Below are 22,489 nucleotides of genomic sequence, written 5' to 3' on the forward strand. Positions count from 1 at the left end.
GTGGAAAAATGATTTGCTAAAGGAACTAGAATGTTTTTAATCAATATTAAGGAATTACTGACAAGATCCTATATCCTTTGTTGAAACGTTATTTGTAAGTTAATTTTGTCTTATTTCATGTGTCGTAAAATATTTGCACTAGAAACCAAAATTTCTTGGTAAGATTTTGTAATTTTGCACAGTCTGGAAGCTGTAAGCTTGTTTCTTTTTTATTTTCAGGCAGTAACAAATTTTAAAAAGATGGACATTTAGTCATTAACCCTCCTTAATTTGTACTGAAAAGGTGTAGAAGTGTTCAAATTTGCAATAATCTTATCATATTCATAGAATTTCTACATCTTAACCAACCATGTTGATATTTTGGACAGTTTTAAATATTATTGAAGTAATTTACATTTTAATCATGCACACCAGTTTGAAGATGTTAGTTCAGTTAACCGCTATTCTAATTAATCGTTTTCTTGTTCCCAGAGGAGAATGATGAAGCTGATATGTTCCTACGGGTTGCAATAGGAGCCAAAAAGTCAAGTTGTTGAAAGTAAGAACCATCATAGATGAGGTTGAGAAAATTTCTTGTGCTGGAGCAGAAACTGGTTTGTATTCTGGCTCAACTACTTTAGCAACAGCGCCACTTACAGGTTTGGGGGAGTAAAAACAGCATTTGGGTCCATCCTGTATGGAAATAATTTCTGGAATCAGTCCCTCGTTGATGTGGATGATTTTTCAACCGACAAGCTGCTTTACAAAAACAAATAAATACATGAATAAGTAATGAGTAAGTTGTTGCTGGGGAAATTGCAGATTTTAGTTTTGATTGTCATGAAATAATGTTAAACATCATCTTGCTTCTTCAATTTAAGACATTTGTTCCCGTAAAGTGGCTAATTTTGTAATATAACTGATGCTACAACAGAACCGCTAACTTTGGTTGTCAGGGAAAAGTTTATGTTACATCCTGTTACAATATATTTATGAAGTACATTTCAGCAATGCTCTGTGCTTTAATTAAAAAAAACTTTCTATTTAGTTTCTTTAAAAATAGGAGGAACAACTAGATGGGTAAAAATGATCTTTATAAATAAAAATCAACCAAGTTTATTTAGTTCACTAATTCAGTTTTATACTATACTACCAGAACACACCTGGTATTGTTAGTCATAAATCTGTAAGCTTCTTTTACAGCTTAGTCTTACCAACATGAGCTAAATGAGTTTGTCTTGCTGAAATAAACAAATCTTAATTGAAGTGATTGTTGTCCGAACAGTTTGCTTCAAGCCCTGCATGTGTCAGTCAGCGTTAATTACGTCTTCACGTCTGAGTGGGTTTCACACCGCGTCTGCACTAATGCTCCCGTCCCGCCCCAACCAACATCACAGGCGCTGCCTTTTGATCTGCTGCTGCTGTTCGTCCATCTGCAATTAAGCCTACGAAAAGCAGCATCCATGAATTTCACATTTGGTTCACACAAAACGGCGTTCAAATGAAAACGGTCTCTGCAGGTTGGTTATAAAAGTTTATTTTATTTGGTCAGCATCCCTACATGTGAAAAACTTTTTTGTGGTTACTTGTGTTGAGTTAATTTGTACGGAGTCCCTCAGGAGTCAAGGGAAAAATCTTTATTTTGCGTTACCTCGCCAAAGTATGGAGGACCAAAACTGACATGATTAAAAATAAAAGCAGAAATCCATATTTTTTTTTCTTCTTTCTTAAACATGTTTTTATCAAGAAATGTATACCTTTTGTTTTGTCTTTTCCTTATACAAGCGATTGTCCTTTTGTCATTGCCTCATCTCTCTTATTTTTCCTTCTTCATGGTGTGAAAATAACAATCAAAGAATGCTCAAATGCAAATGAGGGGCCGTGCTGTCAGGTTTCAGCTGCAGCCTATTGGTTGGTTAGCATCACACTTTACTTTGCTGCAACAAAAATGGCAGCTAAGTGGATGGAAAGTCCATGTTTGGCCCGTTTTGCTTTTGCACAGAGGTTTGTAGTGCATTTCTATTTTAAAGAAAAAGATATAAAACTACAGGTATCTCACAAACTACATATCAATATACATGGGAAAACCTTATGAAAACCTTATATTTAAGCATTAAGTACAATGGAAAAGACGTTCAGTATTAAATTATGCCGCTTGACCTGATCAGTGCATTACTACGAGAGAACGCAAAAGAAAAAACAAATCCTCCTTGTCCCCTATGATGCTCCATAAATTTGCAACAACCTCCAGCCACCACTAGGGGTAGTGTTAGCTTCCAGTTTCTGAGCTGATATTTGGAGTTAAATATATTGTACGAAAATATAAATTACCGTATTTTCCGCACTATAAGGCACACTGGATTATAAAGCGCATAGAATAGACGGTGCAGTTACGGTTGCCACCGTATTGAATCGATATGGGATATGATTTGTTCCGTTCTCTACAAATATGGATGTGTAATAATAAAGAATTGGTCCCCAAGTACTTTATATAGTAGTCTGCGCCAGTCGTTGTTTCAGTCACGGTGTTGGTGTTGCGATATTGTGCCCAACTGCTTTCTGGGTAACACAGACCAACCGACACGCTGCCGCCGCAGACTCTGTCTCTCTTCCCCCTGGCTTTAAATGTATAGGGGYTGGTCCCTTGGTAAMCCTAGTCGAAGCATCCCGGATGAATATSTAAAGCCACTTTGTTGACATAAAGAATGTCAACAAAACAGACCGACTCCGGTCGGCGAGGAGAGACTTCCGCGCCTGGGCCGGACGATGGTTACCCTTCTCCGTTCGCGCACAGCATGTTGGTGGAGAACCTGGTGCTAAATGACCTGCAGACGACCTGATTATCAGGTCGGTAGGTAGATAGGTCAGTCAAACTTTATTAACAAACCAGTGTTCTGACAACTATACCAGCATGCACCGCGCTTCTTCTTCTAAGGGGGAAAATGAAGTCGGCGGCTGCTTACCGTAGTTGCTAGACCTGTTGTGGCTCAATATTGGTCCATATAAAAGGCGCACAGGATTATAAGGCGCACTGTCGGCTTTTGAGGAAATTGAAGGTTTTTAGGTGCCTTATAGTGTGGAAAATACGGTAGTTGCATTTTAACCCACCTTCCATCAGCAGTTGAATTAGATTTGTGTTTCCGAGTCACTCCAGTACATTTTATTGACGCTACATTTTAGCAATTAAACATATTTTCTTCTCCTCCAAGGATTTCTCTCCATACATCCTGCTAGGACTGGATGGAAAGCGATCTGTGGGGCAGCTGTAATTGCTGTGACTTGAAGGGAACACAATTTATAATTTGTCAGAAACTAAACGACTCCCTGCTTTATTAATCTGTTGTTTTGTTGAGGTTGAAACTCGGTGACAACCAGATCAAAAAGCAGCTTCTCAGTGGAGTTGTAATAGATTTAATAACCGCCCACTGGAAGCCTCTAAGCAGAAGAAAGAAAACAGAAACGTCTTCTTTCATTCTCTTTTGTTGGCCAGGCTTCCCACTCCTCTGGGTAACTGACACCTGGGTTATGATCAATGCTGGTCTGACTCCTGTCAAATATGATCTCACTTTACACACAGAAATCCACCTTTGAGGTGATGCAAACCCAAAACATTTGCCTCAAGTCCAGCACTCACTGAGAATCGAAATTGCATGAATAATTAAGCAGAACAAAAGCCGCATCTTTTTGTCTTTTAATATTGCATGCTAGCGTTGGTTTGTTTTTAACTTGCTGCAGAGTATTGATGTGTTTTGAGCCACAGAGAAAGCTTTTTCTTTGTCTCGCTGCCAGCTTGTGTAAGTTGCCGTGACAATCAAATTGAACCAATCTAAAGATACCGAGAGTCTCTTTGTCTGGTTTGGGGATGATTTAACATATAATGAGAACTATTACTTTCCTCAGCAGCCAGAGGGTGTATTATGCTTTTCCCATGATTTAGGAAGCAGATTTAGAGTGACGGTTAATACTTTCTGTAAATCCTAATAATATGCTCACGTATTGATTACCCTCGGAGTGCTACTCTGAGCTACCAACCACCTCATTGCCTGAGATGGGTTTTAATTAACTCCATCCTTTCCTAGATCCAACTGAAAGGCCTAATGAGGTCACAGTAGGTTTTAATTGAGATCTGCATAAATTACTGTCTCGCAGAAAAGCGAGGGAAACGGCCTGTTCTGTCAATCCCTGGGCCTTAAGAGAGCAAACAGTATTTTCCACAGCAGGGGATGAGGAGACGGGCTGCTGGAAAACCTCTCAGTTTTTACAACCACAAACAAAAATGTCTGATCTCTTTTCCAGCCTCACCCTTTCTCTCTGCACTCCCATCTCGGGGTCGGCCCAGCTGTCAGATGTGGGGCCAGTTCTCTTCTGTGCATTAAAATTCATTGCTTAAGATCGCTTTTACTGTATTTGCCTAGCGAGGCTCCCAGTACAAGGTGGAAACCAGCACCGTATAAATCAAACTGCCACAGCGAAAGTGCAGAGTAAACAAACTGGCCTTTCCCATGACTCCCATAAGACTGCTGGCCCTCATCGATCACAGTTCAGCCTCACGGATCTGACACTCAGGTCTGCAGATTCTGTTATCTGGAAAAGGGCAACAGCACAGAGGCTACGTTCACAATGCAGCCTGAAGAGATACAATTCGGATTTGTTTCAAATCGGATATTTTTGGCATCGTCGTTCACACTTCCAAATATGCGACTTGTATGTGATCTCCAGTGTGAACTGCAAAGACCCTCAAAGTGTCCCGCATGAACAGTAGGGGGCGCAATAATGTCACCCAGACAGGGTGCTCAGTGCTTTACCAACCGCCATAATGGTGTGTTCACACCAAAAGCATTATGCACGTCAAAAACGCATCCGACGCTTCCAGTTCGACGAGTTTGCACTTTGAATGCAGAGGCTTGACATTTTGCTCCTCACCTAAAACTTTGCGCGTCTGGATTACATTCAAAGTCTATGTGGAGGTGGGTCAGCTGCGTTAAAATCATTCCAGCCATTGTTTTCTGTTGCTGGCCTATTTGTTGGATGCACTTAACACATCAAACGCTCAAAACACTCGAAACTGCGCTAGATGTGCGATACGCGTCGCGATGGGCGCCTCCACATAGACTTTGAACGTAAACTAGATGCGCCTGACACGCAAAAGCGTTTGATGTGAACACACCGTAAAAAAGAAGAAATAGTGCTCAGTATTTGCGGAAGTAAACATGGATGCTAACGGTTGAGCATATTTTACGATTTTAAAGCGGAGCCAGCACACTAACAACGCAATCCTCATTACTGTCCACCATGGTTGTCGTTTTCCTTCGCGCTTGCGCCCATCAAGACGCAGAATAGTGACGTTTGTTGAGCATCAATGACGTTCAGGTCGGATGAACCGTTCAAGCCGTTCAGACTCGGGTCAGATCAGATAGGTAACGGATATCCATGTGAATAAAAGTTTGATCTGTGTTGTTCAGACTGTCATGAAAAGATCAGATACAGGATGAAAAAAATTAAAAAATCGGAATGGACTCACTTCATTCCGTTTGTGAGTGTGCCGCTTTGCAAAAATGAATGAATTAATGTCGGCATGACAAAACGCAGATATTATAATTAACCAACACAGATGCAGAAAGAAATGCTGTGCTGATGAGATTAGAGAAATATTTTCTTAGAGAGAAACACTGCATGTCATTGATGTGACAATGTAACAGCAGTCTTTGCCCTGAGGTATCCTGCACAAGCCAACTCAATTTACATCAACCGCTTCTTACGTTACTGACACCATTAAATGCCGCGCGGCTCGAAGAATCCCTTTGTTTACTCCTGGAGATCCCCGGCTGCGGACCTCAGAATGGTGGTGGATTAATGAGATCCGAAACCCAAATCAACTTTATGATACCAGCAGAAGCCAGTGCTCTGTAATGAGGACAAACCCATCCGACCTACATTCCTCCCAGTGGGAGCGTTTTGAAGCGATGCCCTGAGCATTTTTCCAAGCCGATCTTAGACACCAAGAGCTCCATTTTCTTTGCACCCACAAGATCAACAACTATGGCTGAAAAAGACAAAGATAAAAAAAACTATGACGACAGGAAAAACGCATATAAAAGGTGGTTGTTTGTCTCGACAATCCCTTTATGGATGCAGTTAAGCGTACACTGCAAAAACACAAAATCCCACCAAGCATTTGTGGTCTAGTTTCTGGTGCAAATATCTCATTACACTAGAAATGAGACAAGCTAACATAAGTTTCAACAAGAAAAAGATTGTCTGGTGGTGAATAGATCTCTGCGCTACTTTTACAGCAAATTTGGTTAAAACGTTAAACATTTTTTATGTTTAAAACTGGAGTTTTGTTACAAGTCAAAACAAAGATGTTTTTAAGAAGAGATTGGAAAACACTGGTCTCCAAACTCTCAACCTCTAGATTACAAATCCAGCGTCTCTTCAGTTGAGTAGTTATTCATTTATATTTGATGCAAATGATCTGAATGTTGCCTCTGGTGGTATCCAGGAAGTATCTCGCTGAGTTTACTAGAAAATCTGATCAGATTAGATAGAAAGTGTGTCTGTTTTAAATGTACCACCACAGCAAGAACTATTAAATATCTAATCATACGTATCCATTTATTCCACTCAAATACACATTTTAAATATTACTGCAATGTCGCAACTGAAAAAAATAACCTAGATGAATTCTGGTTCATTGTTTTTGACACTTTTTAGACTTTTAGACCAGGCACTGGTTGGTTTAAACATAAACAAAATACATAGTTCTTGACTGGATGCATCATTAACTCATGTTGAAATTAAGTGTACATGGGAAAATGTTCTGGTTTATTTTTTTCTTTAGTTTCCAGTCTTTATCCGTCATGAAATATGCAGGATTTGGAAAAATTGGCCTTCTTTTCGAAATGTCTGTGTCTCGGTCAGGATTCATATTCGTTATGGTAATGTTTCATAAACTTTTTACATGAAGTATCACCTGAGTAAATACTGAGTTTTACAAACACTACCACACTGATTAGAAGATGGAAAATATTGGTACTGATTTCAATGCAGCTATGACTTACATCTTTACTCAGAGATAACATTTTCAAGAAACTGAGAAAAATCTATAATCGTCAAAGGTTTCTCACTTTGACGACCTCAACATCCAATATGGCTGCCTTGATTAAAAAACGCAGGGATGCCTACATTATAGCTTACATGCATTTTTAATGATTCATATGTCATTAGATTTTTCAGACTATATTTAGCATGTTACTCAAACATTTGATTGTACACAACGTACAGAAACACTGCATTAGTTTTATTACTGCTAATTAGCTTAGTTGTTACTGAGTAGATTTAGAAGATCCAAATGGTTTCTGTTCAATTAGGTTTGAGCTCATTTGCACATCCAAGTTCCACATTTTAATCAAATACAATAAATGGAGCCTCCAGAGCTGCAGAGCTGTTTTTATTTGGGTGCAAATAAAACCAAGATTTCTTCTGAGTGTAATAAATGCGGCACCTTTGAGATCCATGGGAACCAAACATAAAAACCAAGGTTTAATGCAAGCTGCAATAATTTTGCTAATTGCTAACATAAGATGCTTAATCGACTTTAAAACTACATTTTGTGTTTGTTTAAAGACCAATTCTCTGTTTTACAGTGACGGCTCCCTCTCTCACACAGAGTGCGGTCACCTCAGCTCCTAATATAAATAATTTAATGACCGCTCACAGAAGAAAAGCTGGAAAAAGAAATATCCTGAAGGCCGTTATAGGTCTTAAAGAGAAATCACACCTGGCTTAATTAGGCATTTGCAGGTCAAAACCTTCAAAATGGTCACAAATCTCTCATTTGGTACAATTAATAAGCTGAATCCATATGCCTCTGCTCCAGCAGCCTCCCCCTGGATAAATGGATTACATTGACAAGGACACCCTGTCTGCACCTCCACCAACCAGCCGGTCTACTTCATCTTGGGCGCAGGTCTGCATAACAGATAATCATTAACAATGAAACCCTCTTGAAAATGTAAGAGGTAAAACTTGACCTGCTTTAATGCCATTGACCCTCTAAATGATCACCTGTAATTGAACCCTGGGGTCCGCTCTGAGCGGAGCCCCGATGTGGCGGGCGCGCTAATGCTCCGTGCGCCAATACCCTCAGACGACACTGAGGGACCGCACGCATGCCGCATCACCCTTTATCTCAATTAAAAACCCATTTTCCCATTTCTCCGTGACTTCCTAAATCATCCACAGCAAGTAAACACCCAAAATCCTCTAGCAATGAGCTCCCCTAGAGGACCAGCATGTCCCTTAATGAACCTCCAATTAGGAGGGAATGAGCCCTGGGCGGGGCCGTCGCACCAAAGTGCTTTGAAGTTCACTGAAGGTAAAGCAGCTGTGAGCTTTTTCTGTGAGCTGTAAATGAATAACTGGAGTCTGATCCCTTCTGTAGTTCTAAGAAGGTCGTTTGGATCTCCACTGATTGGGTCGCCGGTTTATGAGCTTTTTTTTGCGAACTGAAGAGTTGATGGGTCACCTAGTTGGCCGACCGTGACATCTGCTGCACTCTTCCTGAGCGTCGCGGTAAGAGTGCGGGTTAAACTGTTAAATCTAGTCAAAATGTTTGCAAAAAAAAGTAGAAAAAGCAAATATTGTTGCTCGACCTTCTCCTCCGCTGGACGCCAGACACACCACCTGAATCTGAGAATCTCCATCCTCCTCTGTGGATCAAACAGTTAGGCTGTCCTGTCTTTGTTATTTAGCGTAATTGACAAGCAAATACCACAAAAGAACCAAATACCACAAAAGAACAACCCTTGGGACTGAGAGTTCAGGAATCTGCCAAGCTATATGAATATTTCTTATGCTGATTAAAAGCTAAGGGACACACATCAATAGTTCATTCTCAGTGAACCTTTGCCTAATGAGTCTTTTTACAGTATGCATAATATAAGAGTGGTGCAACTAATTGACTATAATGAATTTGCTCCAATCCACCAGGTCATCTATTATTTAATACCGTTGCTCCTGTGAGAGCTGAGCGGCACACACCCCATCCATTCACATGGGAACGATGCTATAGAAACCCTGAGGGCTGAAGTCCTCTGACCAGGCAGCTGATGCTCTCCTGAATAACCGGCTGATTAACCAGAAAGCACATTCAGAACGAACAAATGCACAGTCAGAAACAGAAGGGCCATGTGAAGTCAACATCACCGCCGGCCACATTCCTCACATCCCAACTGAGCGCGGATCCAGCTGTTAGCGCAGGCTGTTGCCGAGACTCAGCGAATCGATTCCCCGGATCCTTGGATTAGAAAGATAGGCCGAACGTGAAAGGCATCAATTTCTGCTTGATATTTAACATAAGTGGTTGATTTGTGAGGTAAACAAACTGATTTTTTCGTCTGCACTGAACATGTGTTTGTGATCCTCACTTTGTCTTACCAGAGACTTTTATTTAATTGCTTCACCGCCTCCATCTGGGTGAGTGAAGATACAAGCTGGGATCGATAACAGCTGGTCATTGATGCATTGATCGCCTGGAGCTGCAGCTCCGAGCCGGCCGCTGGTGCTGCAGCAGTGAGGGCATGTGGTACTCCACATAAACACTTCTCAACGCTTCTACAGTGTTTTCCTTCTTTAACAGAGGGGGAGGATGACACATGATCCTGGGGGATTTCCAGAAAACTGGGTTATAACTCAATTCAAAATGAAGTGATTCATAATTACACAACATGGGAATTATTTCTCTGCAGATCTGCTTTTTCTTTTATGCCAAATTCCACTTTCAGTAGCTTATTCTTCGAGTTCCTGGTATTTTGCTTTTTAACCTCCATATCAAGCACATCAAGATCACCAATGTTGTCAAATTGGGCCAGAATTGATGAACCCATTAACAACCTGTTCAAATCTCTGGAGACAGCTATTTATTAAGCGCTTCTTATAATTAGTATTGAACATCTGTTCACAATGACCAGCCACTAAATGATCTGGTGATTATTTTTCTCATTTTTGGGGGTGCTACTTTAGAAACTTTGGAATATTTCCACTTATGTATCACGTTAATTGTGACTTTTTGTTACTCGCTAAATCGATAATGGACTGTAACTGTTTTGCATAATATGTCCTCTTGGAGAAAATGCTTATCTTACTGACAAACTGCACTCAAGTCAGAGTAGCACTGAGTAAACATGTTGTTACTCAAGAAAAGGCAAAAATGTATTTGGTGAAAACTCAACTCAAGAACTGACTGACTAATGAAATTATCAATCATTTAATATTTAAATGTTACATTATGAAACGGACCAATAAGTAAAGTTAAGAGGAATTTTTGGTATTTAAAAATGAAAATGACAATAATTCGTAAAAGTAACAAAAAATAACAAAATCATGCAAAAGAAAATGTTTCCAAATCAGTTTCTTTAACTAAAAAGACTTTTAAAACTTTAAAACTGGACGTGTGTGTTTGGTGATTTTTTTTTTGTTTGTTTTTCATTCAGCGTTTAGAAAATACAGAAATTTTACTCAAGTAAAAGTAAAAAGTAAAGCCTAATAAATACTCCTAAAAAGTACACTTTAAAAAAAATACTCAAGTAAATGCATTTGAGTAAATGTAATTAATTATCACCCAACTCTAATCTAAAGGTACTACCACAAAAAAAAAATAAAAAATCTCCCACGCTTGCCAAGATTGGTGCAAGAAAAGAGAAAATATCCAATAAGCAACATTTGTGAAAATAAAATGAGTAATTTCTGAACAACAGACCGTCTTTGAGCACGTCTTCTACCAGCAGAACAATCAAATCATCCAACACGATAACAGGTTCCCCATGAGCCAACAGCAGCAACTGTGTTGCCGTCATGTCAATATGAAACAAAATCTCTGGAGGAATGTTTCTGACAAGTTGCTGAATCTTTGCCACGAAAAACGGAGGCAGTTCTGAAAGCAACGGGGGGTTTAACACGATACTAGCAATAAAAGTGGCTGGTGAGCATTTGCTCACAGCAGACCGACTTTCTCACAAGCAGGGAAGGTTTCTGGTAGCTTTGCTCTGCAACTACACAATGCAGGCTCTCATTATCTAGTGAATGGCAGGGGAAAAGTGCTGCTACTTCAGTTTTTCCCAGTCTACCATTATAAGATCACTGGCAGAGTGTGGATGATTGCAGGTGGAACTTGTATTATATTAATTACCCATATTAAAGAAACCACCTGAGCAACACCCATACTGAAAAATACAGACAAGTGTATCACAAGGTACGATACGGTTTTAGAAGTACAAGCTAACCCAACTTCCAACAAAATGACTCAAAATGTTGCCAAATGACTGAGTTGCTCCTCTTCCTCCTCGACGCTACAATATTTGAAATTTCCTCTTTTTCTTAACCTGAGTCTCTGCATCATGCAACCAAGTCCTCTAAAAACCGCAGCTATCACTTCCCTGGCAACATTTGCTCACCTTCGAATGCTTGCTTTCTCAACTTTCCACGCTACAGAAATCTCTAAGGCCACCCAGACACGCTGTTAAAGTGGCCTTTGTCTGCAGGACGGTATTTGGCATCTCCTCCTAACGCTAGTTCCTGTTGGAAAACAAAAGGGAGCACAGGGGAGAACCTTACAACAGAGGGGGGGAGCACAGTTTGGCCCGCCATTTGTCTAATGAACAATCAGTCACACTTTGGTACAAGGCCATATGTTAGTTTGGATACAGCTTGCTCCCTTGTGTGGAGAGCTTGAAACCCGTTTCATCACTCACAGATGGCTGCGTGCCACGCACACATATCCAAAACCTTGAGAACGAAAGTTAGTGAAGGTTCAACAAGATAAGGGTGAGTGGAAAAGAGCAACGGCGTAACCCAGTTTCTGCAAAGAGTTGGAGTTTAAAGCGATCAAAACAAAGCCTGGAGGGAAACGGTTCTGAATGTGGTTTGGTGGGAGATGACAGAGATAACCGTATAAAAACCAGTCTCTGCTGCTAATGTTTGCAGAAGAAAACAAAGTGGGTTAATGTCTCTGGGTTAATAAGCACTGACAGCTTGTACTGTCGGTGCTTATTAATATAACGCTGAGACAGTGTGATAACAGAGCAACTGGTTGGGGGTAATTATTATTTCCTGTATAACAGCATTTGATGAATAATTCAAGTTTGTTAGTTTGTGCATTTTATGTTCACAGTTTCATTCCTTATGTTCGACCCACTGGTCTGAAGCCTGGAGCATTAACGTGTCTCTCTGCTCTGTATCAGACATTTCTCTGCCCCGTGTGGTTGCAGGTCCATATTGTTGCACGGGGCGGTTCTGCTACCGCTGATTACGCCTCATAGAATATGGAAATGACAGGAGAAGTTTCAGATGCCTTCGTGGTGACGCAGATGTCTGGTGTCTTCCTACGCCAACGAGCTCAGCGGCTTCAAAGACGTAGCTAGGTCTGTCATGACTGCAAATTTTACTGGACGATAAATTGTCCCATTAGTTATCGCGATAAACGATAATATTGTTTGAGGTGATATAACGGTAAAGGCATAATAATGCAAGGACACATTTTCAAAGATCAATAAACTTTAAATTCTAACTAACTTTTAAACACTGGAACTAAGACATTTTGAATGTCCAAAATGAATAAACAAAACAAAAGAAAGAACAAATAAAATGAATTATAAGTTATAAACAATGAATTATCGGTAAACATCATTTTCTAGCTGAGAGCAAAACTCCAGACTGAAAAGTTTTATCATCCAGTTTTAGGTAGAAAGAGGAAAAGAAAAGAGAAAAAAACGATAAATCAGACAAATAGACAAATTTATCATGTGATTAACTGAGTTATTGGTTATTGTGACAGTCGTATTTCTGCTCACTTTGAAGTGTAGATTTTTATGAGAAAACGTTTGTACAGATATGTTCACTGCAAAATAACAAAATCTTACCAGGTATTTTTGCTCTAGTTTCTGGTGCAAACATCTCAGAACACCTACAACTAACTTTTTACCAAGAAATAAGAGTTTGTTTTAAGTCAACAATTCCTTAATATTCACAAAAAGTATTGGTGAAAAAAAAGACATTCATTCCATATTATACAAGAAATAATCTGCTGGTGGAGCTAGTATTTTTTAAATGAATTACTGTTTCTTGCTGAAAAGTTACTTTTGTCTTATTTCAGGATATTGCAGTGAAAACTCGACCAACATTTTTTGGTAAGATTTTGTCTTTTTGTAGCGTTAGCAGTGTATTCCTACAGAAATGACAAACAAATACTCATATAAATCCCTGAAGGAGCGACCTTCCTCCTGAGTGCTTCCTTTTACTTTCTGCATGAAATCATCACAACAGCGGCGCCGTCATTGTGATTCCTTTCCACTTCTCTCCCTCACTTTTTCCGCACTTTGAATACATTAAACTTCAAACGTGTCAAGAAAGGCACTGACTGAGGGGAAACGGTGAACTGCGTCAAAGAGAAGACAACTCCAACCTGATTTATCTGTGTCGAGTGAAGTTTGTTCCTTTGAATCTTAGGTGTTAATTTAGACTTTAATTCAGTGTTTTATTGGAATTTCAAAGCAAGTCTGGATGTATTTATTTCAAAGAAAATGGTAATCGCTCAATTAATTTTTAATGGTAAGGATTTACTGTCCAGTACATTGTTTGTAGTGTGTGTACTCTGCTTGTACTTTTCAAAATCAGAACAGTGACATAAAACCCGATCCACCACCCGGGACTGGATCCCTGAAGGTTCCCAGTACGCCATCAAGTGATGGCTTTAATAGCAGCAAAGGGACGTTTAAATAACAAAAATCCAGCTGATTTAGGGGGAAACAGTCTGAAGATCCAATCTTTTAGAACAAGGTTACCGCTTCCAAAACATACCAGGGTTTTTAAAAAGATGCAGTTTCAAAACCGATAAAATTTAGTGCCATGGTATGTTAATGATTTCCCTCCAATGAGACCAGAAAGTGCAGGAGGGAAGTCCTGAACTGGAAAATCCACAAGTGGGTTTCCAGTGTCAAGTTATCCAGAGATTTTAAAATCCAAAAAAAGAATTTATCTCATGGCGTTCCAGTTGTTGAGACCCAATAAAAAGTGCTGGATGGGTGTCCAGCTCCAGTTCTCACAGGCCGGTGTCCTGCCAAGTTTAGATGCATCTCTGCTCCAACCCAGCTGATTTTAATGGTCCATCTACGATCCGAGCATGTTAAGGTTCTACAGAGGCCGGGTAACGAACCGTCATTTGATACAGGTGTGTTGAACCAGGAAAAGAACTGAAACCTGCAGGAAATTGGCTCTTGAGGACTGATTGTGGACACCACTGGACCAGAGCTCTTTAAGTTTGTGGGTTAATGCCATAAAAACCACACAGGTCATTTTTTCACAAATCAGTAAATCATGGATGGTACATTGCCATTTTAAGAAAAGAACTGACATTAAGTAAAAAAAAACCTTTTAAAATGCTTCCTAAGAGCTAAATGACAAAAACTCATCAATAACTCAACAGAACTATAAGGGTGTTTGTTCACCAGCCCTGTTTAGTTTGCTTTGATCAAACTTTAGTTTGTTAACAGGAAGTCTGATTTGCTCAGGAAGGTGTGAATCCACAATCAAACTCTGATGCAGATCATAAAAAGCCACAAATCTAGGTTTCGGTTCAATTTAAGTGAATTCTGGTGCGGTTTGACTGCTTATGTGAACACCGAGTGGACTGGACACCACTGTACAAGCAGGACGTGGACTACAGTGCAGGGCATTCTGGGTAAATGTAACTGGAACAAATGCAAGAGTTTAGAGATAGTAAGAGGAATGGCTTGTCACCTTTTACTAAGGACAAAAAAAAAATCCTACAACCGCCAAAATCTGACACTACTCCATTTTTGTTTACATTTCATGAAGAAGGCGGTTGTTCTCATGTCTTCTTCAGGTGTTTTTGTCTCATTTCCTTCAGTGGTTCTTGGTGCAGCACCACCACAGGCGAGGAGCTTTTTTAAAGTTAGTTTAGTTGGTTTGACACAGTGCAGTGTGAATATGAACCACACCAGCTAAAAATTTTACAAATGTTGCAATTTTGGTCCCCAATCGAACAGAGTCTACCGGATTATCCGATGAAAAGTCAGTGTTTAGTCTGTCTGTAACAGAAGTAAACATTGAAAAGAGCAGTATTTTTTGTGTTTATATTATCAGCTAAATAATGCCAATAGATTTACATGCCTTAATGCATGTAGCATTTGCCTGTTATGTCTTACGGCTGTTAACAGCTGATCCATCCGGATCTGAACTCCCCTTTAACCTCTCAGTCTTTACATGTCTGCTGCTCCGCCATGCCTGGAATACTAATGTTGCAAATGTCAATGCAAATCAGAGCCCAACAATAAAGCAGCACAAGCCTGCTGTGATGGTTAAAGGACGAAAGCCTTTCTGTCTGTTTTGCAGCCGCAGCAGCAGCTCTCGCTCCGGCACTCTGCCTCCTGTCGTCGGTAACAATGGCTTTTCGCTTGTGCTGTCAGCATCTTGCTGAAAAGAGTCTGTCAACAAGCTCTTTCTGCTGTGATTCTCACTGATTTTACACGTGTGTGCAGAGGCTGGAATCCCTCTAGGCAGCAGCTATGCGTTACTGCAGAAATCCAAAGGGCACCAGTATGTTTGAAACACAAATATGTGTTGGAGATGAAAGTGGTGGATTTTTTTTTTTTTTTTTTTACGTCACATGCGCAGCATTTGAAGATGAAACTCAGCCATACCATGCGGATCCCTTTGTTGCTCGTCTTTGTTCAGGTGAAACTGATTGTGACTTGTCCTGCTTTTCTCCCCCAGCTCCTGTTTTCATGGGCTGTAGGACAGAAACACAAGACAAAAACAAAATAAACACGTTAGGACCGAGCCAATGAGGTGAATAAATAGCAAAGGAGTGGAAAGCAGAAATAAATGTGGCAATTCTTTCTTATAATCGATCTGAGCAAAATGAAAGTGGGAGAGAGAAAAAAAACCCACAGAAAGGAAAATTCTGGGCCACTTAAAATGACAGAGTTTGCATTTATTATGTATGAAGCTTTAGCCCTGAGCGCCGCTCTAATATAAGGCAGAAGTGCTTCATCTGTGTGAATACTTCACTTCTCACCAATGTTAATAGCATTAGAAGCAATAAAAGACAACTTTAATAGCAACAGTTCAGACTAATGTTGCGTCCAAATAAAAGGCTATTAACTGTTTCGCGGTAGTAAAGTAAGGTTAAGGTTAATTGTCCATTATTAGTAAACCCAGCACACAGCACTCTCCTCATACGGCTTCTGGCTTGACCTTGAGGAGCGTCTGAACTCATGCATTATTCACTTTCCTTCCTTAGCACACGTTGCTGACTTTAACTGTCAATGCAAGTGTCTCCAGCCATGTGTGTCTAATGAGCATAAACGCTTTAAACTTTTTCCTGTCTTTAAATTGCTTTTTTTTTTTTTTTTTTGCCACAACTGTCTTCCAGCTGAAAATAACGATACGGCAATGAGCGCCAATTAAACCGCTGCTCCTCCAGCCTTCTGTGTGCAAAAATAGTCGGCAGCCCGATTTTTTTGACTGACTACTCTTTGGAGCCGGTTTCAAAGCGCTGGCACTGACAAGCCGGTACCCAATAATGGAGAGCGCTGCCTGTCTTTCTGAAAGACACGACGCAGTTAGCTGGTACAACGAGCTGGCAGGGCATTTTCAGGACAGGAGGAGATCCCTGGAGTATTCCTGCTGATGGTGTTATTGTTTACATCCGGAAATTTTGCGCATGCGCACAACGCCAGAGGGCAAAAATATTATTCTCTGACATAGCCGCGCTTCCGCCTTAGAAAAGCTCCGCTAACTAAATAAAACCTGGCTGCTGGAGATGTTGGTATTATTAATTTATCGCAGTGAGACACAGAAAAGAGGACAATAACGCAGAAGAACCGTTAAAGAACAACTCAAAACCACTTTTTTTCTCGCTCTTTTTGTCGACTACGCTGGCGCAGATTAGTTGCCATAGCAACCGACAACAACGGCACTCTGAATATCAGGACTCAACACCGAAAACACTCAAACGCTTCACACAAAGAACAGAACATTAAGTCCGTCAGTTTTATATTTTAAGGCTTCATCTTTATTTTGCGATTATTAAAAAGTTAATGCTGTGGCAGATTAGCTTCCGCTGCTATTAGCTAAGCTAACATTGTGGTGGTTGGTTGGCTAACTTAAACAGCTGCTCTACTGATGATCTGTCAGAGTTGGTGTTTAGGTCGTCTTTTTAAAAATTTGTTATCTAAACCGAAACACACCGAATTCCACATCACATCTACATGATACAATTCTCAAAGTCAAGCTAGCCTAACTGAACTACTTCCCTCTTCCTCGCTATTTTTTTAATTAAAACTTTATCCTAACGTTATCTAGTAATCTTAGTGTTGACAATTAGTTGCAAAGCAGCACTGCGTCTCTTTTTCTTTTATATATCAGGCGTACATTTAGCATGTTATATTGACAACTAAAACCAATGCTAGTCATTGGTAGCCAGCAGCTTTTTGCCCTCCAGCAGGGAGATGCTCGCTTGACGTCACTCTCCAAGGGTTCATTTCCAGCTGACATCACATTCGGCAGGACACTAAACCCGAGCGACAGTGAAAGCATCACGTCCTCTCCTCCCGTGGAGAATATGTGACTGATTGCATCTGGAAGAGGCAATCAAAGCCAGAGTGACGAAGAGGGACACATTTCAGAAGTGGGGAGATGCACTGGAATGATACAGTCTCTTATCGTGGGAGCTTGAAAGCGCCCACGCTGAGAGAATCAATAACACCGGCTTCACACATGCAGGGAGGGTGAGGATGCACTCTGCACGCTGACAGTCATTTACAAAAAAACAACTGTCTTTAAATCACCATATGGCCCAGCTAACATATCCCCAGGTAGTGCAGTGCAGTAATCCCAGTGCCAGCTTGTTTCAGACTCTACAAAAGCAGCAGATGAGTAAGTAATCGTCATTATCTCGGTCTGTAATGGCACTGAGCCGCTGCGTGATCAGATTTTACCCTGAAGCCTGTTGCAGAGTTAGACTCTCTTGAACCCTCTGTTTAGGAGGACTATTAGCGGGTGGAGAGCAGCAGTGCGGAGGGTCCTGCAATATTTTCCCGGTTTCCATGGAAACCCCTTCATATGAAAGAGGAGCGCCGATGGGATGCGGCAGCCCTCATTGAATCGGTTATGGGGGTGCGAACGGAGATCGGCGCAGACGGCTGAGAAAGCACAACAATAGGACGGAGTCTCTGGGGGGGGAAAGGCCAGGCCGCCCGGGGCGCCAACAAAGGTTTCATCTACATCCACCCCAACCGCGTCGCTTCTGAACAAATCACTCTCGCCAATTTGCCAGTGACATTTAAGCTCAGGAGTATTGTGGGCGATTGAAACACCAAGGCAGGCAGTAATTGATTAGAGTCTGCTGATATTTCAGGTTCTGACAATAGTATTGCATCATTAGCATCTGTCTGTCAACGTGGTTAAAAGCAGGAGCTTCCGCATTTTTTTACTCCCAACAAATCTAGAAAATATTCTTTTATCGTCACAGTGGTGATTATATTCCATCAATAAGCAGACAGGATCAACCTTCTGTGTCATAATTACAGTGTGGCGTCTGAATACAGATTTTATTTGCTTAAAGCAGTTCTTATCTCGTTTCTCCACTGAAAACATTGGAAATTAAAATAATTCATCGTAGTTCCCACTACAACTCTCCCACCAAAATATGTGCAGCCCTCAAAATCCCATTAATTTTCATTATGCAGGGTTTCCCCCAGTGGTTGGGACCCAAAGGCAGTCATTCATCCAGCAGCCCACTCTGTTTTTGAGCTAAAAAATGTTCAAAGTTGACAGGAAATTTGAAAATATCACTTGATAATTATGTCTTATTGGAATATTAATAGCAGAACACCAAATATAAGCTCTAAAAATGCAAACTTAAAAAAAAAACTGAAATAAATAATCAATGCTTAGCCTGGTGAGGGCAGAACGAAAGCCTGGTGGCCAGGCCTATAAAACCCTATTATAATAAACTCACCCTAAGGAATGAAAACCCTATATTGTAGCTAAGCTAAAAGCATGAAGACAATAAAAACAGTTTCTCTGGCACAACCACCTGTTTGACATCTTGGAAGTGATTGAGAGCCGGTAAGTAAATTGTTGAGCTGCATTTTTTGCTTGTTTTTATAAGTATCATGTTTGCTGCTGATCTCCTTTAACAAGCGTGAAGGTCAGGGATGCATGCTGATGTGTGCAGGAATCAGGGGGTTGCAGCTGACTAAAACGAGAAAAAATTTGAGCAATTTTGGCGAGAAGAATAAGGATTATTCATTTTAAAGAATCTGTGTAGACATATAGGTTTTGTCATGAAATGTATTGAGGTTTTTCCATGATTTTAAATGGAGAAACAGGACTTTCTCTTAGTGAAAGGAAAAACTGATTTGGTCACTTAGAAATATTTCATATTAAAAGTAGTAAATGATATTAAAAACATACTTTTGAAGGCAGAATGTTGAAGCAGCTACTCAACAGACCTTGAGGTAAGTGATGTGTTTTTATGTTATGTTTTAATGCTTATCTAACTCCAACTGGTGCTTATCTACAAGATGTTTTCTGGGAACAAAGCTCTAAAATCTCCTCCAGGTCACTAAAACACTGCAACATAAACTATTTAAAAGAGAAAGAGGATTGTTCACCTTATAATCAGCCTGACCAAAGAGTAACAGACACTCTGTGAAACAACTATTAAACTACGACAGTATTTCAAAATAAAAGTCTCAAAAATAGATGCAAACTTGTAGCACTCACTTTAAGAGCCTGGGCGCCATACTACTGGCTCAAAACAGAAATTATAAAGTCCTCCATGATTTTTGTTTGACTGGGAATGTGATTGCGACTTCACATCTCCATGCTAAAGGCTAAAAGATGTCCCACACTTCACCCAAAACCGACGGGATCGATCACGTGGTAGAGGGAAGTTCGTATTCACACACATTTTTCACACTCACGGTGAGACATTTCACGATCTTTGTAGGCATTTTATGAAGAATTATACAAATTTAATTCCTCACCACATCTGATAAATGCTCCCCAAAGGTATTCATGTCGACTGGTTTACAAAGAGGTTGAAGCCAAGGGTCAAAAGCCGCCAGTGACACCGCCATCTGGTGGCCTGGCATGACAACTACAGCTGACTATGTCAGTGAGTAGTCATCCACATCCACCCCAACGGTGTCGCCTCTGAACAAATTACTCTCGCCAATTTGCCAATGACATTTAAGCTCATTGGCAAATTTTTATGCTTCAAGTAAAATATGAGAGAGCCATAAGCAAACATGAATACTATAAAGTTATTTTTTTATACCACCTGAAATTTCCTTCAGAAGTACAAGAAACATTTCTGCTGCTGAGTGTAGTAAGTTATAAAATGTTACATTGTAATGTTTAAACCGTATTCCGACTTTTTCTGTATATCTTATGACTGAACCCAAAACTTCACTCTGATTTAAGCACAGAGGTTTTTCTTGAAAGTTTCATTAGTCTCATCAGTCGAAGTTATTTAAAATAAATTCTTGAAGGCAGAAGGAACAACACAGCACTGTAATCACTAAGTAAGACAGCCAGATCCCTCCAAAGATTAACAACATCGTGACAAGGAAAAAATCAATTCGGCTTCAGATAGAGCTTTTCATTTGTGGCCAGTCATCATTACTTTCAGACCATCCAATTTCCTAAACTGTCAGCTGCAGGTATAACATCAGTTAATAAAAGCAGATAAAAAAAAACATGCTTACTTAAAGATGGATATATTTCCAGTTGACCCAGTATTCTGCCACTACGTCTTTATATCAGCTGCCACCTAACAAACCGTTTCCACTAAGAAATTCTCCACCAGACATTTATAACATCGGTTTTTTTTAGCAAAAAGAATGAAGTTAATTTAAATCCGTGTGCCCATTCGTAGTGGCTGTATTTTCTCTTGGTCTCACTCTGATCAGGCAGGAAGCTTTGTCGGAAATGTCAAAGGTCACACAACAGCAGGTAGTTTGGTCAGTTCTCTTCCTCTGAGGACAGGAAGTGGAAAAGAACCAGGCAGGAAGTGATGGATCTTTGGTCAGGAATCAGCTTCTCTCTAGTCAAAAACAAACCTCTTAAATTTTTCCACTTTGCATCCATGGATTTCTTTTTATGGTTATTCAAGGTTGAATAGTTCTAGCCTGGAAAAATGTGTTGGAAATTAGGCTACGTCTCATCTATTTAATAAACTCGACATTGTTTGCACACAAGGCAAAGTTGTGTGTAACTTTGCCTTGTGCTGCAATTTGAAGCCTCAAATTGCAGCATTAAGTTAAAACTCACAATTCAAGATTAATGAACTTGAAAAACAAAGTTTAGACAACTTGTCTCTTGTTGTTAAATCAAATTCATGAACTTTATTTTCTGAGTTAAAACCAAAACAATTTTCTTGTGACTTAAATTGTATTTTCAAGGCAGCAGATGGACTTTCATTTTCAAGTTAAACCACCTGTAAATGTTTTACAGTGCTCAGTGAAATCTTATTAAACACCCCAACAAAGAAACGAGTCTGTAGCCATTTTTCTTCGGTCTGGTCTCACCAACCCCCAGCAGTTCATATCCATCCAACTGCTGTATTATAGAAATGGGAAAAATGGCAATGCCGGCAGCTATATATCTCCTGAATGTCCGCTTTAATGAGGGCAATGCTGAGGCAGAATTATCGCCCAACTCCATCTGGATTTATTGATCCAACAGTGTAAGTCAGCCACAGGAGATAAAGATAAACTACCACAATGGAGAAACAATCCCCACACTGATCAGAGGGCACCACACTGATAATCACTCATTCTTCCCTCTCTGGCCACCGCTCCCCACTGTTTTCTTTGTTCTTGGCTCCACTGCAGACTCTGGGGGGTTCCACACAAATAGCATACAGAATCACTTCAGCTAAAAGGTGGAAGTTGGACTCGTTAAGCAGTTTCCATTGTTTCCCAGGCATTAATCATATTGGGCTGAATGAAAAGTTGAGGAGGATGTGTTGTGAGTTAGGTATTGTGATGCAAATGAAAGACGTCGTCGTGTCGACCCCTTTGTGGTGAACGTTGACCAGATCACTTGTCTGGCTGGCAGGTTCGTCATGCAGCAGATTGTCTCTCACCTCTGCAAAAGATGCCTTCATTAAAGCCCAGCACTCAGAGAAGATATGGGCGATAAATCAGTTTGATCGACTCATTGAATCTTTGGTTTTTCAATGTTTTATTTTTGGAAAATCTGGATTTTTTTCCCCCTCCACCAATTCACTCCTTGCGTTTCCATTGTTCCGCCATCTTGTTTGACAAGCGTTTCTTATTCAGGTCAAAGCTACGACAAAACCTAATACAGACGTGGCAACATGAAAATAAAATATCGCCAGAAGAAAGTTCTGATATTAGAAGAATGAAGAAGTAATTTTATGAAAACTCCAACACACACACACACACACACACACACA

General features: G+C 40.2%; 1 protein-coding gene across 1 annotated transcript in view; it reads right to left on the bottom strand.

Moving 5' to 3' along the window:
• The window catches only part of tspan18b (tetraspanin 18b), a 61,996-nt gene that overhangs the window by 12,270 nt on the left and 27,237 nt on the right, over positions 1 to 22,489 (bottom strand). The window contains exon 2 of the mRNA XM_008411942.2: positions 15,696 to 15,784. Coding sequence (XP_008410164.1) covers positions 15,696 to 15,698 — 3 coding nt within the window. The 5' untranslated portion in view covers positions 15,699 to 15,784. The remainder of the gene's footprint in view (positions 1 to 15,695; positions 15,785 to 22,489) is intronic.

This window comes from Poecilia reticulata, linkage group LG6, assembly GCF_000633615.1.
Source record: "Poecilia reticulata strain Guanapo linkage group LG6, Guppy_female_1.0+MT, whole genome shotgun sequence".
Taxonomy (NCBI): domain Eukaryota; kingdom Metazoa; phylum Chordata; class Actinopteri; order Cyprinodontiformes; family Poeciliidae; genus Poecilia; species Poecilia reticulata.